The sequence below is a fragment of the Lissotriton vulgaris genome, chromosome 7 (genome assembly GCF_964263255.1).
Source record: "Lissotriton vulgaris chromosome 7, aLisVul1.2, whole genome shotgun sequence".
In the NCBI taxonomy this organism is placed as follows: Eukaryota; Metazoa; Chordata; class Amphibia; order Caudata; family Salamandridae; genus Lissotriton; species Lissotriton vulgaris.
Genome location: NC_141695.1, coordinates 629,098,705 through 629,122,097, shown reverse-complemented (window position 1 = coordinate 629,122,097; position 23,393 = coordinate 629,098,705). Strand labels below are relative to the sequence as shown.

Genomic DNA, 23,393 nt, shown 5'->3' with positions numbered 1-23,393 from the left:
AAGCGATGCAGCATCGTCGCCCCGGGACAAGACTGAAGGACGTGATGCAGCGTTTTCAGAGTGCCCTCTGTAAAGAGGTCCCCCATGGTAACGATGCCAAGGTCACGTAGCGCCGACAGGACACCCTTCTCCGTTAATGGAGTCAACCAGGCCGCCCATTCTATCCGGAGCAAAGGTGAATACAGCAGGGAGCACTCGCGGGGGCTGATCAGAGCATGCCAAGCATGATTCGTGGCAGCTATGGAGTCCAGATTGCCGACCCGTCTATCGGGCGGATAGCACACCATCGCCGGGAGCGGGACAGGGTCTGCAAAGAGCCGCTCCAATTTGACATGAGGTATGTCCGGGTCCCCGTGAATCCACGTATGAAGGTGGGCACCCTGTGCGAGTCTGTAGTATCGCTCCAGATCTGGCGCCCCCAGGCCTCCCTGTTCGTAAGGAAGGGTGAGCGTTTTCCACTGCACCCGCGGCTGTTTGCCTCCCCACGCTAGGCGGACAAGTGTCTGCGTGAGTTGCCGGAAAAAGGTTTTGGAAAGGACTATTGGTATATTCACGAATAGAAAAAGGAACCTGGGGAGCACCACCATCTTCATGAGTGCAATCCTGCCCATGAGTGAAAGTGGGAGCTTAGACCACACCTCGACGTCATCCGTCAGTTTGGAGTAGGCCACCCCGTAATTCTCGCGGATCAAAACCTCCGGATCTGTATGGATGCGTATCCCCAAGTAGCGAATGGAGTCCGTGGTCCATTGCAAGGGGTACTCCGAGTCAAAGGGGAGCGTCACCGGGGTCAGGGGCAGTGCTACTGATTTGGACCAGTTGACGCGGAGGCCCGATAGAGCCCCAAACCTCACCACCTCTCGCAGCACCGCAGAGAGGTTGGTCTCCGGTTCTCGGACATATAGTAGAGTGTCATCTGCGTACGTGGAGATACCAATTTGGTATGTCGGGAAGTTGATCCCTTCAAACCGGTGGTACTCTCGTATAGCGCAGGCGAGAGGCTCCGCCACCATAGCATACAGTAGCGGGGAGAGGGGACAACCTTGGCGCGTGCCCCTCCCAATTTCGATGGGAGCGGTGACCAGGTTACCCATCCTCAATCTCGCAGTGGGTTTGTAGTAAAGGGCTCCCAGCATTTGCAAGAACGGCTCCCCGAGGCCGAATTTACGAAGGACCTTCAGCATGAACGGCCACTCGACCGAATCGAAGGCCTTCTCCATATCCAAGAATATGGCCACAGCCTTGCTTTCGTGTTTGACATGCTGGATCGTGCCCAGGACTGTGCGGATATTGTACGTGAGATTGCGAGAGGGAACAAATCCAGCCTGCTCTGGGGCGACCAGATCCGGGACCAGCAGCGAGAGGCGAGTCGCAAGGATTTTAGCATACAGTTTCGCGTCCACATTGATCAGGGAAAGCGGCCGGTAAGAGCCACATTGGTCAAGGGGTTTGCCAGGTTTAGGGATGGTGATGAGCAGCGCCTCTCTCATGGATTTCGACATGCTGCCCTGCTGGCAAATATCGTCGAACAAGAGCATCAGATATGGGACCAGTTGCGCCTTGAAGGTTTTATAGAATGATACCGTGAGGCCATCCGCACCAGGAGCGCTGCCGGATTTCATGCTTTCCAGTGCCTCCGTTATCTCCTCCTTCTGGATGGGGGCCATGAGAAACTCCCTTTGCCAGTCAGCCAGGAAGGGCATCTGCAGGTGGCCTAAATAGTCGTCGATTTCCTCTTCGAGGTGTGCGTCCCTCGAGGAGTAAAGGGTAGTGTAGTAGGCGTGGAATTCCGCTAAGATATCCTGCTCCTCCGTGACCACCGCCCCAGCAGCTGTCACCAGCTTCTCGATAACCAATGGGGGCCTACTGTTGCGCATAAGTTTAGCAAGGAGGGCACCAGGCCGCTCCCGTTCCCCATACGCCCGCGCCGTCGCGTATTTGCCCATATGTTGAATTTCCCTGTCCGCCTCCTCCTGAAATTCATCTAGTAGGGTTTTGCGCTCGACTGTAGCAGCCGTGTCCCCCGAGTCCGCCGCCCGACCCTCCAAGGTCGCTAGCTGCGTTTCGAGCAGCTGTAGGCGCCGTCTGATGGCTTTGAGCACTCCTGAGTGCTTCGCCATAGTCATCCCCCTGATGTAAACCTTAAACGCGTCCCAGAGAACCTGAACGCTGTCCACCGAGCCCACATTGGTCGCGAAATAGGTCTCTATGTCGTCTGCGAGTTCCCCTCTGAAGACCTCATCTAGGAGGGAGTATGGGGGGAACCTCCACGTGAAGGGGGGGATCCTCTTGGGAGGAGCAACGAGCAACAGGAGCAAGGGTGAGTGATCAGACAGTGTGCGCGGGAGGACCGTGCAACCCTTAACCATGTCGAGTAAACTGCGGGAAGCAAGCCAGTAATCAATGCGTGTGTGGATGTTGTGGTAGGCCGAGTAGTGAGTGAACCCACCCCGCCCCGAGTGTTTATGCCTCCACACATCAAATAAATCAAGTTTCACACATTCAGACAAAAGGAGGGACGCGGATGGCACAGGGGACCTAGGGGGACCCGCAGATCTGTCAAGGGCCGGGTTCAACACTAGATTAAAATCCCCTCCCCACAGCATTCTAGATCCCACAAACTGCCTGCAGCTGTCCGCAAGCGAGGAGTAAAACTCCGGGGAGTCGTAGTTGGGGCCATACACATTCACCAGCAGGAGATCATGTTCTGTTCCAACACAACGTGCAATCACAAACCTCCCCTCCGGGTCACCTGCCACTCGGGTCAGCGTCAGTCGGGATCTGGGATTGGCCCATGTGAGCACCCCCCTGGCATGCGTTGTGAACCCCGCGGAGACACAAGCGGGGCCAAGACCCCTCACCTGTAACATAGGGCTGGAAGGCGGCAAATGTGTCTCCTGCAACAAGGCAAGGTCAATGTGATGGCGTTGCAAATAGGCCAGGACCTTCCTGAGTTTGCGGAAGTCGTTGAGCCCCCTCACGTTCCAGGATAGCAGTCGCAAAGAGCTCGGAGAGCCCTCCGCACTCAGTGATTCAACATTAGACATAGCAGATTAGAAAGTAGAAGACCGCAGAGCAGGCAGTGTGGCAGACACAGTGCGGTAGTCGGCAAAAACAAACCCCCCACCCGGCAAACCCCGGACCCCAAACAGCATGTCAGCAATAATGCACAAACAGTCAAGGAAACGCCCCCCCCCCGCCCACAGCCGACCATCCCCAACCCGGTCAGACAGGAATCATCACCACCCAACATCCCCCCGTGTTCAACTATAAACTGTATAGAACCCCAAATAGCTCCCGAGGGAGCCGGAAGCCAAAAGCGCAGAGGCAGAGGGATCTAGCCAGCAAACTGCTCAGCTGGGAAATCAGAACAAGTAACCTCTCGCGTGCTCCCATCCCGCCCCCCGCCAAAAAGTAATGAGCCCTGCCAGCTCTAGTCTTTACAGTTCCGCAAAACCAGTCTCTCATGTAGAGGGGCCTACCCCCGACCCCCCCCGGCAAGTGGAGCGGCCTCCCACCCAATCAACGGTGTCACCCAACCCGATCAGGAGTAAACAGGTAGATCTCACCCAAAAGACATATCTCGGTGGGTCCACACCGGTCGTGTGTAAGTCTTTGCGCCGTCCAGTGCCAACAGGTCAGCAGCGTCCCTCATGTGCTGGGCTACTCCTGGTCACTCAAGTGGGAGGAGGCGCCTGGGTCCTCCCGCCTATTCCCCTGATTGTTGCGGTTGTCCCTCTCCCAATCCTTCAAGGATTTCTTAAGATCCGCAGGGTCAGTAAAGAAATGTGAGTGACCTTGCCTGTTGATGCGAAGTCTCGCAGGATACAGCATGGCGTAGTCGAGCCCCAGGTCCCTCAGCTGTTTCTTGTAGGGGGCGAAGCGCTTCCTCTCCTCTTGCACTCTCGCCGTGAAGTCCGGAAATAGGGAGATGGCCATGCCTTCGAATTGTAATTTCCCCTTTTCTCTGGCCAGCCGCAACGCCAAGTCTCTGTCCCGATAATTAAGCAACTTTGCTACGATCGGGCGCGGCGGGAGGCCAGGTTGTGGTTTCGGTCCCAGAGTGCGGTGGGCCCGTTCAACAATAAACATAGGGGAGAATGCATCTTCCCCCAGCAGGGTCCGCAGGAGTTTCTCCACAAACAGCTCCATTTTACCGGTGCTAGTGGATTCCGCTACGCCCGTAATGCGTAGGTTGGAGCGCCTCGAGCGTGCCTCCAAATCTTCTGTCTTATCTTGGATAACCTGGAGCAGCCGATTAAACTGTTTGCGATCCTTGTCCCACTCCGTTTGAGCCTCTTCCGCCTCCGTGAGCCGCCTCTCTGCCATGTCCAGCCGCTCCGCGTGTTTGTCTACCCTCTCGGACATGCGGTCCATCCGGTATGTCAGCGCATCGATCTTGGGGATTCACCTATTTCTCTCAGGACAGAGCGACGGGCAAAGGAGGAGGGATAGCGATTATTAATTGTGACCACTTTAAAATACAGCTTAAAACGATTTCTACCCTTCCAGCGGAAGCATTGTATTTCCGCATCAAATTAAACAACTTTCAGACCTTCCAGGGGATATTGATCTACCGTCCGCCAGGAACTTGAGCAGCTTTTTCTCAAGCTCTCTTGACGCTCCTGGAACTTTATACTGACCCGCTCCCTCTTACGATTCTTGGTGACTTTAACTACCACCTTGAAGTAAATAGCAATGTAGATACTGCTAGGCTGTTAGATAATCTTGAGGCCTTCAATCTCAGACAATTGATAAGTGGATCTACCCATCTGGCAGGTCATACGCTGGATGGGATTTTCACAAGTGACCCCGACATCACGGTTTCTGACCTACAAATCTTACCATGGAAAGACTACAAGGCCATTCATTTTAAACTCAAACTCATCCAGACACAACCAGGAGTTCAAGCCAAAGTCTCAAAGCCATTAATTAGACGATGGGACAAAACCAAGGATGGAGACTTTGAGTCAGCGCTAAACCCTCTCTGAATATCTTAAATTCTGACAACAACAAGACAGTTCAGCAGTTTAACGACTGGCTAACACTAGCAGCGGATAAAGTAGCATCCAAGAAGTTAGGGACAATAAAAAGAGTCAAAATGTCATCACCTTGGTATACCCCTGAACTTAAAAGTTTGAAAGTCAACTGTAGGAGAGCAGAGCGCCATAGTGACATGAAAGCCCTCTACAACCACACCATTCTAATATACAAAGAAGCAATCACCGCTACAAAAAAACAGTTCTCTACTGTAAAAATAAAGGAGGCGGGCAATTCGACCAGCGAACTGTTCAAAACAGTTAACATGCTGGCTAAACCACAGAAAGATAAAGGGTTTAAACCAGATCAGCTTCTATGTAACAAAGTGGCGAACTACTTCCAAGAGAAGGTGAGAGAAATATACAACAATTTCATAAGTCCTGCTAGATCACTGGACCCGATAACGTCCGACTTTGGTTCCCAATGTAAACTGACCTGTTTTCAGCCAATTAACAACTAAACGGTCGTATAACTCTTACTCTCTATAAAGTTAGGCGCACCCAATGATCCGTGCCCCACATCTATCATGCATCAAGCAGCTCTTAAGATCTGCAAAAATCTGACCCCTATTATGAACCAAGTACTAGCCACCGGCAGTTATCCTGCAACATGGAAAATGGCAGCGATGACGCCCCTTCTAAAAAAAACAAATCTAGATCCTAGTGAACCTAAGAACTACCGCCCCATAGCCGGTCTCCCTATTACTGCAAAAGTACTAGAAGAACAACTTAACAGAGTGCTTACAGAATATCTAGACGAAAACAATCTGCTGGATCCATCACAGCATGGCTTTCGTCCGCGCCACTCGACGGAATCTGCATTAATTTTCGCTGTTGAGGAGATCCGCAGAACTGTAGACGCAGGGTGAAGGGCGGTCCTTGTACTCCTTGACCTATCAGCTGCTTTTGATACCGTTAACCATGAGGTTTTGTTACAGAGGCTGAGGGATATAGGAGTCGAAGGGACCGCCCTGTCCCTACTGTCCTCCTTTTTGGAGGCAAGGGAGCAACAGCTGTTCTGGGACGGCATGCAGTCTAAAAGTTTTCATCTTCCCTATAGAGTTCCACAGGGATCTGCGTTCTCTCCGACCTTATTTAATCTTTACGTCACCCCTTTGGCCGAAGTAGTAAGGAGACATGGCTTTGGATTGGCCTCGTATGCTGATGTCTCTCAGCTCATCATTTCCATCACCAACCAACCAGAGACCACAGCAATGAGGTTCCATGCCTGCCTTACCGACATTATGGCCTGGATGTGTCAGAACTATCTAAAAATCAATTCAGAGAAGACAGAGGCGATGGAATTTGGACCAGGCACACCTCTATGGAACCAGACCTGGTAGCCACCGGAGGCCGGAGAATGTCCTCGTCCTGTGGAAAAGGTCAGAAATTTGGGGATCATGTTCGACAACAAGCTGAATTTTGGCGCGCAGGTGAATAATCTCATCTCTTCATGTTTCCTTCTTTTAAAGACTTTGAGAAAAATATTCCCATTTATACCCAAAGAGCTTCAAAAAACAGTGATGGTAACTTTACTCCTGTCAAAACTGGACTACTTGAATGCACTGTTCTTAGGAATCGACAAATTCCAACTTCAAAAATTGCAGTCTTTGCAAAACGCGGCAGCCAGACTCCTCCTGGGATTATACAGAGGACAGCCAACCTCTGCAATAATTAGATCACTTCACTGGCTGCCCCTTAGACAGTGCATTGAATTTAAATCTTTAACCTTAGTTTATAAGGCCATACATGGAGGGAACGCCGTGGACCTTCAAAGACTGTTCACACCATATGTCCCCTCTCGGGCCCTCAGGTCGGCTAGCCAAGGCCTTATTGAAACTGTGAAGTACAAACGAGCTAGATGGGGTGGCTGAACTAATACATACTGCGCGGCCAAGCTTTGGAACAAACTACCTCTGTCCCTGAGACATCAGCCAAATCTTCAGTGTTTTAGAAAGAACTTAAAAACCTGGCTTTTTACAACTACATAGGCTATGCTCCCACTATGCTCCAAGTTTCTCTTCTATCTACCCCCACACCTCCGCACCAAGACGCCTCGGCATTCGAGCGCTTTACAAGCACCTAACCATAAACATAAACATTGGTTGAGCTAAAAATGCTTTACATGGTCTGCTTCACAATGCCCCGGCTGTTCGGTATGGGCAGAACCGACGCTGACCAGTGCCACAGGGGGTGCCAACAGGGAGTTGCTCTCGGGGAATACTTAGACGAGATCAGCGGCAAGATATTCCTGGTCCTAGACTGCTTAGTGGACTAATCCCTCAGTTGGTACTGTTGGGGATCTGGAGGAGCAAACCCTAGACCGATATATTCTGCTCTTTTGTAATGTGGCATTGATGGTGGCAAGGCAAGACATAATTAGATACTGGGGAGCGGCCGCGGTCTCGACAGTGGCTAAATGGGAGTCAAACTTAAACTGGTGTATGAGACCAGAGGAGCTGGTGTACTGAGCCCAAGGTTGTCCACTCAAATTAGAGAAAGTGTGGGGCCCTTGAAGAAATGAGCAAGGGGACTTGGAGTGATACAGGATTGGCGGCCGTTCCAGGATAATGGCAATACCGTCTTTGAAGCAATCGCTGGGGTCAAGCAGCCAGCAAGATGCTTGCACCTGTACTACAGGGAAACCAGATGGGGCTAGTTTTAGTTCTGTACTGTGGTAATATGGGGACGGAGAAAAATGGTATGATGATTGTGGGCCTCATTTTTACAGTCTCTTTTTCTGTCTGCCTGTTGATCTAAAGCTTAATAAACTGATTATATAAAAAATACAAGTCCGATTCACTCGGTTATTAGGTCTGGTGTTAGCCAAGATCTTTTGATTTTGCTAAATTAATATGCATAATATACGTGATTGAGACTTTGTCAGCCCTCTTTAGTCATTGGTCCGTAATTGTCATTCAAATGTTTGTTTCACCAACTAAGGCATATAGCATTGGGCAGTGGGCACACTACTTCAGCCATTGGGTAACTTTACTTTGAGTGATGGTATTCTGGACTTTCACAGGAAGGACATCAACACACAAAGTAGTTTCCTTCAGTGTCCGTAAGTACTGTGGCAATATTTTCTCTTTAAAATGAAAAGGTTAGTTGTTTTGCTTTTTAGCTACTGTTGAGGAGTGCCAACAGAGATTGAGAGGTGCCCAACAGCTTCCGCAATGATGTTTTGACAAAACCATCACAGAAACAGTAAAAAATAAAGCAAGCACTGACCAATCAGAAAGGCTAGCATCCTTTGCTAAACCTTTTGGCTTTGCCACTGATAATTTTTTCCTTGTATGAAACGAAGGTACGGAAGACTTGTGCAAGCAGGGAACAAAGCATGCCAAAATGCACCAGCTTGCAAGTTTATTTTGTTTACCATGCGGAGTGACATCCTTTTTTTTTGTTGGGGGGAAAATATTTTTATTGCGACAGTGTAATATGGCACAAGGTACATGATTATTCAGACCGTCTGTATGCAGTAATTGCCAATATGCAGTATCAAGGGTAATACACAGCCATATACGGCCCACATCCCGGAGGCTGGGCGGCGTAGGAACAAGGCATGTAAAAAAGAAAGGATAAGTGGATTTGTGCTCTGAGGACATGAAACTATCATTGTATTCGCACATTTTTCCATTTTTATACACTTATTCTATGTAACATTTAACAAGAACCAAATACCCCAAGTATGGCATCATTAGTACAGAATCGAACAAGGCAGGTCAATTATGTGAGGCCCAGCTAAGGCACAATCATTATAATGTAAGAAGGACCCATGGGGATCACAGCTATGTATAAGTAAGCGTTCCAAAGAATATAGGAGTGGCTACATAGGGTCCTTACCCCGGATCCAACTTCCCCAATTCGGCCCCCTCCCCAGCACATTGAGACTTCAAATCAGCTGGAGTGAACAACTCAGCGCTGGTGGCATCTGAATCCTCCTCCGCCAGCCCCTCCATGCACAACATCCTCCAAGCAAGCAGATCGTCCTGCAGCTTCCCATCCCTGCGAGTGCGCTGCATGTGCGTCTCCTCAGCTAAGGCCCATTCTCTCGCATCCCTCAGCCAAAGGGAAATCTCGGGCGCCCTTTGAACCATCCAGGTGATAGCTACGCGCCTCCTCGCCAAAACCAGCAAGAGTTGCAAGAATTTATAAGACCGCTTCTTCTTTCTGGGCTTGGGCACTAGCGCCAGGAGACAGTGGAGCGGGTTTAAGAGAAGCCTAATTTTTGCGGCTCGAGCAATGTGGGCCACCACTTTCCGCCAAAAGTCCTGAACCAGAGGGCATTCCCATGCCAGGTGCAGAAAACCCGCTCTCCGCACCCCACACCTAGGACAATTGTGTTGTTTACCCGCCGATATGCGATGTAGGGAGACAGGGGTCATATAGGTCCGATGGACAAAGTTGAAATGTATAAGTTTAAAGCGTGCATTGTAGGAGACCTTACGGGTCAAAAGCCTGATTCGTTTTCGTTGATCAGGTTCCAGTTCTACCCCCAAGTCTGCCTCCCAAGCCGCCCAAGCTGGTGCGATCAGGGGGGGTCGAGTCTCGGCGCATGGCCGAGTAAAGCAGGGAGATCAGCCGCTTACCTCTCCCACAGGATAAAATAATGTTGAGAGTATAGGTGAGTGGAGGTGCCTCCGGAAATTGGGGCCACGTTGTTCTGGCCACGTCCTGGATACTTCTGTAGTGGAGGTATTGTCCCCCGCTTAGCTCAAAGCACTCCATGGCACGTTCGAAGGATACGAAGGAGTGGTCCGGGTAGAGGTCCGCCAGAGTCTCGCACCCGCCACAGCGCCACTCCTGATAGGACATGTTCTCCTCCAACCGGAGTATCGGTGCCAGGATCCACACTGGGAGCTCCCTATGAAACGGTGCCCGCCGCAGCACCTTTTCGACGAACCGTTGCCAAATTCCGGCTGTGTGACGCACCACATACGGTAGAGTGTTATCGGTGCCGCGACCCTGCATCAAGGCCTCCCGCAGGGCCCTCTCATTCGCCGTACCAGCTAGCAGTGCCAGTTCCCAATTCTCCTCCTCAGCGAACCACCTTGCGGCTGGGAGAAGCTGCGCTGCATAATAATACAAGTCAAATCTCGGGTCCTCGAGGCCTCCTTCTTCCCAACACCGTGTCACTGTGCATAAAGTTACCATGCTGCGCCCACCCGCCCAAAGCAGGGAGGTGAGGAGCGAGTCCAGTGTGCGGAACACTCGGGGAGGCAAGGGACATAGGGTGTTCTGTAAGACATATAAGATCCTAGGAAGCATCACCATTTTGGCGATCGCCAACCGCCCCATAAGAGAGAGAGGAAGCGTGTTCCAAAAGGTAACAGACTTGTGGAGGGCTTGGAGTACTCTGTCGACATTATAAGTCAGCAGGGCCCCATCAGATGCGGCCACCTGAATGCCAAGATATCGGAACGCCTCCCGCTCACAACGGAGACCCAAATACTGCATATCCATGCCCGGGTCTGGGACACAGCCCATCAGCGGGAAGACCAGGGATTTGTTGAGATTGATATGCAACCCAGAGGCTGCACCAAAACGGTCAAGTATCCGCATCAATGCAGGGAGGGCATCAGAGGGGGAGGTCAGATAGAATAGCGCATCGTCAGCGTAGAGTGAGACCACATTGATAGTGTCTCCCACCTCTATCCCCCATTGCTGCAGCTCAGTGCGGGCGGATACGGCGAGGGGTTCAATCGCGAGAGCGAATAGGAGAGGGGAGAGAGGGCAACCCTGCCGGGTGCCTCTCTCCAATGGCCATTCCTCCGAGCGGGCCGATCCCAACCGAACCCTGGCACGGGGCGCACCATAGAGCACTCGGATCCAATTGCGAAATCCAGGTCCGAACCCCGTTTTCTGGAGCACCTGCATTAGATATCCCCAATGTACTGTATCAAAAGCTTTAGCCAAACCAATTGACACCAACACATGAGGACCCTCTCTTCCTCGCACCTCATGGAGGACATGATTCAGGCGGTGCAAATTCATCGCCGTGTTACGACCCGGGATAAACCCGCAATGGTCCGAATGGATCAGTCGAGGCATGAGCGGGGCAAGGCGAGTGGCCAACTACTTAGTAAGGATTTTTGCATCCGTATTGATCAAGGTGATAGGGCGGTACGCCGCAGATCACTGCTATCACCGCCTGGCTTCAAAATCATGCATACTTCTCCTTGATTCATGGTGGACGTAAGGGTGCCAGTATGCAGAGCTTCATTGTAAACTTGCAACAGGAGGGGAGACAGGACGTTCCCGAAGGAGTGATAAAATTCAGCCGGAAACCCGTCCCCGCCAGGGGTCTTAGCACGAGGGAGGGCGGCCATCGCCGCACCAATCTCACCTAGTGTCCGCTACGTATCGAGTTTCTTCACCGCCGCCTCCGCAAGGTTCGGAGGTCCAGGTCCTCGAGGTACGAGCGATAGGAATCCTCCGTAACCAACGGGTCAGCCTCGTATACAGTCTGCAGATGGGACCGGAGGACCTCAAGGATATCGGACTCTGAGTGGACCAGAACACCATTAGAGTTGCGTAGGGCAACTATCCTTTCAGGTGCGAATTCACTGCGAAGGATCCAGGCCAATAAGCGGCCAGATTTATCACCTTCGCGGTGGAGACATTGCCTGTATTGGCCCAACGTAAATTTGTCAAGACTGGAGAGGATGTCGTGTATCGAAACCTGAGCTTCCTTCTCCGTTTGTTGATCTAAGGCATCCGGATCTGAACGGGACTGGGCGCGTTGAAGCACAACTCAGACAATAATTGTTTACGGACCCCATAAGTGAGGCCCATACACGCTCCACGCACCACTGCCTTCAAGGCGTCCCATTTAGTAGAGTAGGGCAGACCATCGCCCCCCCAATTGAGCTCCAGGTAGTCCGACAAGGAAGCCGCCACATGGTCCCTACCCACCTGGTCCTGGAGAATGTCAGTGGGCATTCTCCATCTACGGGGGCGGGCAGTTCGATCAGCCCATTGCACCATGCATGTCACTGGGGCGTGGTCCGATAAGTATCGGGCCTGATGTGTAACCGTCAAGGTGAGAGACGGGGTGAGGTTAGCCGCAAGAATGCGGTCTAATCTGCTATGGGTACCATGTGTCGGAGTGTAACACGTGTAGAGTTTCTGGACAGGGTGACTAGATCGCCACACGTCTAGTGCCCCAAGATTGTGCATCACTTCCCGTAAACGCGCCGTCATACGAGGCTTAGTGCCCGATCGGGGTGGGTGACGGTCCAACTCAGGATGCAACACGCAGTTAAAGTCCCCAAACCAGAGGAGGGGTGCATCCAAATTCAAAGCCACAAGATCCTGAATTCGGGAGAAAAAGGCCGGATCATCGGTGTTTTGGGGCATAGGTGTTAAGGAGTATGAGTTCTTGTCGTCTAATCAAAGTCGCACTAATAGATACCTGCCGTCAACGTCCGCTTCAATATACTGAACAGCGCAAGGAATCCCCGGGGCCACCCAAATGAGGACCCCTCTGGCATACGTAGAGAAGGAGGAATGGAAGATCTGACCCCTCCATTTCCAGGACAGCCGCTGCGCGCCGTCTTCATCTAGATGGGTCTCCTGTAAACAAGCTACCGAGACCCCATGTCGTTTAAGGAAGGAGAGGACTCTGTGTCTCTTGTTGTAAGTACCCAAACCACGCACATTCCATGTTAAAAATTTGAAACCCATGGTCGATGATTACGCCCAGTCGGGCCACAGTATAGGTACAACATGACCTGCCGCCACTCGGCCCCCACTCTGGTTAGACCGGAAGGAGTAGCCCTGTCAGCGAGCCACACACAATTCAGATTCAATATGCATATGATGCCAGTAATACCTTCATGTACCCCAACCCACCCCCCAAAAACCCCAAAACACAAAACTTTTGCAAAAACAGGTTCCCCACCCCCACCCACGAGCAAAAGGATAGCAACAAAGAAAAACGCCACCCCGCCCTTCCCCTGCCAGTGCCAGGACGTGCACAGCCACCCCATACAACTCACTCAACACACACTCACACAAAACAAATCAACCCCACCCACCCTCCCTCCCAGCTCCCTGAAAGACCCAATGATCCCAAGACAGTTCCTGGGCATGTCTTCTCACATTAGTAAGCAGTACGGGCAACATGTTACTCAGGAAGAAAGTTGGCCCCACTCTCCCCTCTCGCACCCTAAGCCATAAGGGCGCAAGTCTTCTGCCATGGTCCACTACCCAAAACCCTCAGTGTCAATGAGGAGCCATGGTGGCCTATCAAAGTGTCAATATGAGGTCCCCCAACCGGCGGACATCAGCACACACAGGAAAACACAACTCAAGTCAGTAACTTACTCCAACCTTGGTACAGAGAGGGCCGTCTCCGGGACCACCGGGGCTGTAGAGTCTGTGTCCAGCGGTGTTTCCTGCAAGGTGTCTGGGACCAATATCTCACCAGGGACAGGGGCGCCAGGTGATCTCGGTCCCGCTCCCATCGGCGATGTTTCCATATGAATAGCACCATCCGCCCTCACTGTAGGACGAGTCTCAGGAGAACCCCGGGATCCAGATTGGCGTCTTCCCCTACCTCGACGCTTTTTCTGCGGTCTGGTCCCCCAAGTTTCACGGGTGCCACCACGCTCACCTGGGGGCAGGTCATCTCCTCTGATCTCAAGCCACTCCCACACCTCCGCTGGTGTCTCAAAGAAGTGCCCACGGCCCTGGGAGAGCACCTTGAGTTTGGCTGGATATAAAAGCATATACTGGAGTTTCATTTCGCTGAGTTTTTGTTTAACTCCCAAGTAAGATTTTCTCTGATCCTGCACCTGTTGGGTATAGTCAGGGTAAATTGACACACGGCTGTTCTCGATTGTGAGGGACTCCGCTTCCCTTGCAGCTCTCAAAATAGTCACGGTCCTTATAGTTCAGGATCTTGGCGATGAGGGCCCTAGGAGCTTCGCCTGGTCGCGGAGGGGGCACAAGGGCTGTATGCGCCCGTTCCACGATAAAGACATTGGATAAACCAGTTGGGCACAGATGCATGCGGATCCAAGTTTCTGGGAAGCGTTCAGGATTTCCCGCCTCCAATCGTTCCGGCACTCCTAGGACCCTTATGTTGCTGCGACGGGCCCTCCCCTCCGTGTCTTCAGCACGTCTCTCCAATGCGCGGGTGGTAGATGTAAGTTGCGCAACTGATCTTTGTAAAGAGGCCACATCACCTTGCAATTTGGTAATATTGCCCTCTGCATCAGAAACCTTGTCCGCCACCTTGCGGAGATCAGTCCGGAGTAGGTTCACATCTATAGAGACAGTCTCTATCTGTCGCCCCAGAGCAGAGTGGGAACTTTGGATAGCTTTTAGGATTTCGGCTCTAGACGGTTCCGCAGGGCCCTCACTCCCGTCCTCGGGCCCCGTCTGACGCGTGATCCGCTGCGATGGCAGGCGTGGAGTGGTATACTGTACAATAGTGTTAGGTTGAGAGCCTTTTGAGGACCGATCTTTGCGAGCCGCCATGTTGTGAGTTAGATGTCGCCCCTATCTAGTGCGTGCCAGAGGGCTCTCCCTAGGCCCCGCAGGTCCAAGAAAGAAAGTGCGAGGAGACCCAGGCCGGGGCAGTAGTAGTGATGAAGTCGCGGTAAGGCTCGCAACAAGTAGAGTATGGGCAGTGTTCAAGGCAAGCCAGGGGACCCAACAGCAATTATAGGACGGAGGTAGCCGGCTCCCGACCCTTCTACAACCTTGAGAGTCCAGTAATGGGCAGAGTCTGGCGCCTGTGGAAGTAACGAGGAGGGGACGGCCGGTATGCCCAACAAGCCTCACCACGATGATCCCCACACCTCCAGTTGCCAGCAGTTCGGGCCCAGAGGCTCCAGGAGCACCCCCCTGGAAGGGCACGCAGCCGCAGTCCAAACTGTGTCAGTGGTCTCCCCCTCTGAAGGCATTCACAGCACCACCAGGGAATCGCCCGGCCACACAGTAAAAAATGGCAGGCGAGTGGGGGAGGGGCGACAGCGTGTCCGCCTCTTTCACGGAGCCGCGTCCCGCGTCTCCCCTCGGGAATCGGAGCACCGGCAACCCCCAGCGGGGGGATATATTCCAGGCCTCAATCTGGGAGGGGGAAGCAAGGCCGTAGCTCCCGCGAGTCACGGCCAAGGGATCGGGTCAGACCGGCCGTCCAACAGACCAGGATGCGCCGCGCTCAATGCGTGCTTCTAATAGGGGCCAGGGCAACAGTACCTACAGTGTCCTCCGTGTCCAGCAGTCCCCCTGGAGTCCCGGGGGTCAGTCAGCCGATCCTCTGCGAAGTTAGCACTCGGTCGGGAGCCCCACTGCAGGAGCACCGCTCGGGGAGGACGGCGCCGCGATCCTCCCACTCTGGACGGTGAATATCACTGGAGTCCCCTGGCTGCCAAACGCCACCTCTAGATGCCTACCAGCAGTGTAGTTCAGAGCGCTGGGGTCCGCCAAGGAGTCGCTCGGACCAGGAACCTCCGTACGCCACTTCTGGGTGGGTCTCTCGTAGGTCGGCCCCACGTCTTAGGCCCAGACCGCGGCGTCGCGTAAATCAATGCGGCGCTGCAACACGCCGACAGTGCCACCGCCACCGCTCCCGGCCGAACCCCGGAGCGCTCCCTCGACTCGGGGGTCCCAACCGATTGAGGAAGGTTTCCGACACAGTTTCCAGGCACTTTGACAGCCCAGGCAGGATTTCTGTACAGGATTTGCGGGTCTTCGGGACGGAGCTGGTGGAGCTCACGTCCTGTCGGCCATGCTGCTTGGCCACGCCCCCCGCGGAGTGACATCCTTAGAAAATATCTTAACATGGAAGATTTTTACTCTGTGATAAATTCACCATCCTGCATATTCATCTGAACTAGTTCATTTTGTTCTCTACTTAAAAAACCTGTTTAAATTTCAAAGTTATTAACAATGATGATTTTGTGGACGTGGAGAAGTGTGGCTCAGGGGTTAGAGGCGGCAGACTTGGAAGCTGAGATCGGCCCTGGACCAGGGTTCAATTCCCCGCCTCGGCGGGTCTTGGGCTCAAAAATTTCACGGACTCGATAATTCTCGCTCCGGTGCCTTCTCGACTCACGGGTTCACACTCTGCGACTCTGGGCAATAGCTTGCTTAATCTCCACAACGGCCCCTCGCGGCGGGATGCCTGGCTTTCACCTTGTGGAGACCCTGCCGGGGTTATCTCACAGGGGAATACCAGGATGGGTTCCCTAAGCAAGCGCCGGGAAACCCTTTGTGGGTAGCTGTGCGCTATATAAGCTCAAATACATTTACATGATTTCATCGTTACATGTTTGCGGGCCCCTCTTGGTACTGCACAGATAGATCCCCATTTTTCCTTTTTATCAAGTACTTTGGCTTTAATTCAACAAACTTATTTTTTTTGTAAATTCGTCGGAGGATTCCACCGTTATTAGCATAGAAACACTTGTATGGCCCCACCCCCGTAATTTCTTATGATATCCCCACCTAACACTGAGCCGTACACATTTTTCAAATGCCAAGAAAAAGCCACATATGTTAACCGTCTGCCAAAGTATGTGCAAATTCGTCAAATCGCACTAAAGTTACATAAAAATAATAAAAAATAGAAAACCCTTCTTTTGTGTCGAAGGGTGCTAAAGTTGTTGGCAGAAAGAATAAAGAAAGGCTTTCGAAGGGAAACTCTGATCTTTGGCGCCTTTTCACAGAACGGTAATTTTTCAGAGGGGGTAGGAGGGGGTTAAGTTTCAATTCGTAACCATAACCTCACTTTAAGTCTGTCTTTGTTAAAGGGTTTTCAATTTTTTTTCGAATGTACGTTAAGGTATTATGAGTAGAAAAATCCATTATTTCCTGTAACAGACAGAGCGAGAGATGCAGCATTACTGGTTTCCAAGGCCTGATCACAATATACCTTGGCGTTACCAAAAAAAAACCCATAATTACAGCAGATTCATCCATAAAATGCTTCACTTCATATTCAACGAGCTATGCCTTGCAGAAATGAGCCTCTGCATCAAGACAAATTACATACACAATAATAATTGGAGCAAACACAGAACCTTATTCGACACTGCAAATTATGTCATTTGAAATATTTTCCAATCCAAATCTAATTCTTCTTAAACCCAAGTGTAAGGAAGTGACACTAACTGGGGAAATAGAAAAACTAGCTAGTGACATTTAAGAACAATCAGGATGTTCTAGATGGATTTGTCAAAAGCCGTTCAGTATTGTTCTATAATAATTTTTGAAAGAACAAAAAATCTGTTCATGCATTTTAAATATTTGTTGCGAGTCAACAGTGCCACAACAATACATTATCAGAATTGCATTTCACTTTGCCCTTCTTGTTAAGATCTTGAAAAGGCTGGGTTGAGGTTCCACCAAACTAGATCTAGCCTTTAAGTAGCAGGAATCGAAGACTAAAGAAGGACGTTTGCCTCAGATTGGGTGTCCATGCATCTTTGAGACTACTTACAGAATTCAGATGCAGTGGCCATATTTATGTATCGGGCTGCGCAACAAGATAGTCCAGACAATACATCCCCTGCAAAGAATGTACAGAGCAAATCAGAAGAGCTAAAAGGATTTGCTGAGTGGAGACATCAAGTCTTCAGACTCCAGAGTTGCTTGCTCTTCATGGACATAATGGGCAGAGGTGAGTGCATTGTTTACATTAAAGTCATCTTGTTGAGCCCGTGTGAGGAGTATGTTCATGTATGAAAACGTTCCAAAAATATCTGTCTCTCCAAGCTGTAGCACTAAATGACAGAGTTTGCTTGGGTATTTTTAATTATGAGGTGCAATACTATTCACTCGCTACTTTCGGTTCCAGTAGACTGTAATTTTGGTAGTGCTCGTTGAGGGAAACCTGACACACAGGAAATTGCTACTATATTAATTTGTTTTGATGCCCAGCAATTACTCTGAACATGGTTAGGATTTCTACAAAGCACAAGGCCTTGTTCATTGTTTGTAGGCTTTCATTTGAAATGGAGTACGAGAAGTGTTTCTGGAGGGGATCAACTTGTTCTATTCAGTTGTATGCTTTTTCCTTCCAATTGCTTTAACATTTTTATAGTCCGATTGATTGCTATTTTTTCTTTAGATTGGCCTTGTGTACATGTTCAACCTGATTGTGGGGACTGGAGCTCTTACAATGCCAAAAGCCTTCGCCATGGCTGGGTGGCTCGTGAGCCTCATTCTCATCATGCTTCTGGGATTCATGAGGTAACTAAGTTAGTTAAGGACTTCCTGCACTCCCTTCTCTTCCTCCATCTCTGCTCTTCTCTGCCTTCATTCGCAGCTTGTTTATTTTGCTGTCTAACCACTGGCAATTTTTCCTTTTTCTTTGCTGCTATCCCAGCTTTGCTTTTCCTTATGTTTCCTTCCCTTCTGTAGCCCCAGCCCTTGTCGCTCCTTTGTTTGCATCCTTCTCTATTTACCTGCTTCTCTGCTACTCTGTCTTTCTCTTATCAACTTCTTTCCTTTTAGCTCACCTGTTGACTTTTGTTTTTATTTTACTGCACCCATCATTCCATTTAGCATTGTTCTTCCAGATTCCCTCTTTTTTTTTTTTACTTTGCACAGTTTTATCTTACCATTGCCCTCTGGCAGATTTTTCTACCTGCCGAAATCCTCACCTTTCCTTTTTGCTGTTCACTCTTTCATTATTCCTTTTTCACTTCAATTATTCTTTTGTTCCTGAATATGTTTTCTCTTTGCTGCCTTTCATATAAAACTGCAGCTTCTATTTAGGAATATTCTTGCCCTGAAGTCTGACACATGGGTGTGCGAGGCCTGCAAAATCCCTAGATAAGGATGTTTCATTTTTCACGTTCCAACTTTTGTCAGCAGCATGATTCATCTATGTATGTCTTAATTTGCACTATAGTGCAGACCATGGCTGCTTTCTGCACAACTGCAGCCTCTATTCTTGCTACATCCTTCCTAGCAGTTCTGGTGAAGTCTGTGCCTCTCTTTTTGTCACCAGTCCCATGTTTCCATTTGCCATCCGTACCCTGTCCTTTCCTCTCTCTATGTAGTTACATGACCACAACATTTGTGACAGAGGCCATGGCAGCCGCCAATGCCCAGCTGCGCTGGAAAAGACGAGAGAAGGAATTGGTAAGGAATCCGTTTTTTTATGATACTCCTGTATTAAAGGTGTCTGGTATATTGCGGCTTTCAGTTAAGAAAGATTATGGGCTTGATTTACCTATATGCAGACGGGTTACTCTGCCACAACAGTGACGTATATCTGAAATATAAATCCCATTATATCCTATGGAATTTATATTTTGGTGAACAGGATATCCGTCACAGTTGTTAGGGAGTAACCTGCCAGCCAATATCCAAATCAGGATCTGTGTTTCTTTCTTTTTTTTTTTTATTACATTTTGGGCACCACCACGGCTGTTCAATCGTTAAAGTACAGAGATGCAAGCTCATTTAAGCAACAGAACTTCAAATATCTTGAAACAAGAAGTGGCATCCATTTATTAGATTGGTGCCAGGTATTTCTCGGACCTTTTCTCACCTATTACAGATGATGGCCTGTGTCATAAGGCTGCAATCCTGAGTCTTATTTGTATTTAATTAATAATAAAATGGGATCCTGGCAAGAATGAGGATCAGCATTGCTTTCAGTTAGAATGCATGTACCATACCTAGATATTACAAATATGATGACAGAGCTGCAAGTAGATATTACAATGCAGCCTATTTAATGTAATAAATTATTCCTAAAAAGGCATAGACCTCGTGATGAGATCAGGGAGGCCAGAAAATAAATTGTTATAAAATTATAGGGCGCTGTTAATACTGGAAGCACAGAAAAGTAGTTCAAGGTAGTGAATAACAATAGTGTAAATACAAAATACAGCACTGAAGAGACTCTTGAACTAAAGTCATGCAAACACTCCACCAATCTTACAGGGATTCCTTCCATACAGTGGGAAGGACTAGACTGGTACTTGAACTAATGTCCAGATTGGGAATAGTGTTCAGCAGTTTATCTGATGTATACTCATCATATAAAATCCAGAGGAACCAGGCTTTGAGATACCCTGATTTCTGAAGGTAAAAATTACCGTAAGGAGAATAGCATTCCAAAATAACACTGAAAAGCCAAATGATGCGCAGGTTCTTGGAAGCCTCTTCTCCTGCTCATTATGGGTAGTTACATTCTGTTGATCAATCAAAAAGATTTAATTCTAACTAGAATCAAAGTTATTGATTCATCCAAAGAAGGGTTGGGATGGCAGGGAAAACGTTTGGTGTGCTGTCTTCCAGGTTCACAAGGGAAATCTGAGGTGACGTTTGGTTTAATTCAAGTATTGGTCTAGGGAACAATGGAATCACTGTAGAGCACCGAAAGGTGTTCATCAGAATAGGCGGCTGTAAATTCACCTTACTAACGGATGTAATGGCAGTAGGAAAAGCTATCTTCCATGTCACAGAGTAAGTAGAAAATGTAAATCTAAAAATGTGGTGGGGAACTTAAGCAAAGAAGCCCATAAATATGTAGTGAGAAATTTTATTTTTCTGGTATTTTATAGGTGACCGTTATCGCATGATAAGATGCGTTTCTCTCCCTGAATATCAAATTTAGCAATGTAGGGAACATGAGAGCTAGTGGGTCTTGATCATCAGACCTTCTGTTTCTCTCTTTTTTAATTGGAAAAAATGAATCGAACGTTAGATGATTAAATTGAAAGGAATGCAATATAAAAAAGAAAGACCGAGGCATACATTTCAATCAATGTCAAAATTTACGTTTAGTTAATTGTTTCAGCTAGATGCTTATATAAAAGAGGAAACTGTAGCATGCTTGCAGCCTACACCGATTCTACTCTGTATGATAGGCATTTAACTGGATTCAGTTTCTACTGTAGCTATTCTCCATTCTTTTAGAGTAATTCAGTGTAAAGTGTTACATTGGTTCAGTGAATCATTCCATGTGGAACAGATTTGATCCAACTGGGAGGCAAGTCTTATTGGGACTGGGGTGCCCTACCAGAGTCCCTGTTGTGAATAATATTTCACTCAGTTAACAGAGAACGCTTCTCAAGTTTTCCAGGATCAGCCACAGCATGCTCTCTGCAGATGTGTTATTGGTATAGAAGCATACATAAAACTTGATGTATGTAAACTATTTGTGTCAAATCACACTGCTCTACTGAAACAGAGATTCATTTCTTTCCCGCTGTATATCTCACCCCCCCACACACACACACGCACCCCCCCCCCCCCCCCGCCCCCCTCTTGTTTACCGAGTGCAAGGTTCTTTCTAAGAACTATATAAGAGGTTTAACATTCGGCTAGTAGTAATATTCAAATTTCCACTCCTTATTGCGGAGTCCGTGGATTCTTTTCGAAAGATATTTGGGAAACTTAACCCCTTCGACGCGGATGACAAAGCCAGCTCGTCATGGGCGTTACCTGCGCTGTGCGGATGACGAGCTGGCTTTGTCACGTAACGCGCGATTTTTAAAAATGCCGCGCACAGCGGGAAAAGCCGCCGCGGCGAAGCGGTTAATGACAAATTGTGCATCTTGAGCATTGGGGGGAAATATGTAGCAGCACATTATAACCAAAGCAATGACCAAAACTTGATGGGAATTAAATGCCATTTAACAGTGTGTTTGTGGGCGCCCCTCCTAAAAATTAATAGGAAATTCTGTGCCAAATTGTGCATTTTAAGCACATTTGGCTGATTAAGTTGGTAAATTTTATAGGTCACTATGCAGGGTCTTTGCTTGGGCTTCTCCACCTAGGAGTGATAGAAACTTTAATGAAAAATTATGCATTATTGTAATTGTTTTTCCACCAGAACCTTTCTGAAAATAAATTGCAAAATGGGAATACATTTGTCAGGCAAAAGGGGTCTTCAAAAATACCCTGTAAATATTTCCCTTTTGGTTTACCAAGGCAGCACATGCACTCTCTCTTCGAGACATGCTGTATCTGCTATGTGGACTTGAGTATGTCCAACGATTTTCATTCATTCTTTTGTGTGCTGTTCCAAAACGCTGGCTTTTCAGCAGTGCATCGTTTGTATTTGTCCTGTCACATGGCCCATGGGGACAGTGTCGTCTTCTCAAAGTTTGTATGAGCACGCTGCAGACTGTCAGCTGCTTTGCACGTTACTACATGAGTTTATTTTGCAATGGTCTCTTTTGCCATTTCACATGAGAACCTACTGCTGTGTTCACACTCTGCAAGTTCCTGGGATATAGTCTGTACATTGTGAGCAAGGTCTATCAACATTGTTATTCTGTTCTGGTCAGGCCCTAGCACTTAGACAAAACCTAACGATGCAGCTGTTGTTTAGGAATACGTACTTTGCTCTTATTAGAATACATGAATAGGTAGCACAAACTTGGAAAGGGACCTTTCTAGAGAGAAGAGCAAGATCCCACCTATGATGTAGATCTCCCCATCTATAGACTGAGGTATGGGGCCTGCAAATATCGCCCAGAGATCTTCTACTATATTATCATCCTGCGTCTGTGCAAGGGAAAGGAGGTTAGGTTACTCTGTCTCTCACTATGACCGCTCCTGTTATGATCTTCGGAATACTTGCTATGCTGACCGTATTTGTGTTATGCATAGTTCTACTTATTGTGGCATGTATAATGCAGATCAGAGCCCGTTAGTTAAAATAAATATTTTAAACTTGCTTGTGTCTGTCAGATCTTATTGTGGACAAGTACAAACGTTTGAGCGAAAGGGTGTGTCTTGCAACCACGATTCCTGAGAGGGTGTTGTGGTCTGTGGTGTCTAACCCCTTTTTTCTCTGTGAATGAGTAAGAGAGCAAGTGAGACACTATAGCTAGTCAGTCCTGGGCTCATTAGGTACTAAGGTTGGTAGGATGACTCAGTCCCTATGTACTAAGGTCCCATTATCCGACGCCTGGTTCTGTGTGTGTGTAGAATCCTTGCAACGTGACCCTGCCAACGTTTGGTCTGGTTCTTATTCACGAGACCCCTGAGTCTCGTTTGTGCTTGTCTACAATACCCTATTGCCGCATTCCGGGACGCAAAAGGACTTTGCCTCCTACAGTTGTAAGGCACACATGTTTCTGTAGGTTTTTCAAGCTTGAATTCTAAAAGGTTTCTTTGACCAATTTTGCGCTATCATTTTCTTTGACTTTCCATCAAATATGGCACAACCGTTCATGATTCTGGCGCATAGGCGGGCAGCGGTTACCCAACATTCGACATTGCATGTAGTCCCCGATACGGGGGCTACCGTCTTCTTGGTGGTTGAGGCAGATCCTGCATATTGCTTTGGTTTTTTTTATTCCTGGGTTACGTATCCTGCAGTTGATGCGAATTATGAATTTTTTCATGCTTATACGGCTTCTGCTC

General features: G+C 48.9%; 1 protein-coding gene across 1 annotated transcript in view; it reads left to right on the top strand.

Annotated features, from left to right (window-relative positions):
* SLC38A12 (solute carrier family 38 member 12) overlaps positions 1-23,393 on the top strand; it is a 610,496-nt gene that overhangs the window by 147,165 nt on the left and 439,938 nt on the right. The window contains exons 3-4 of the mRNA XM_086930806.1: positions 18,127-18,248; positions 19,064-19,145. Coding sequence (XP_086786932.1) covers positions 18,127-18,248; positions 19,064-19,145 — 204 coding nt within the window. The remainder of the gene's footprint in view (positions 1-18,126; positions 18,249-19,063; positions 19,146-23,393) is intronic.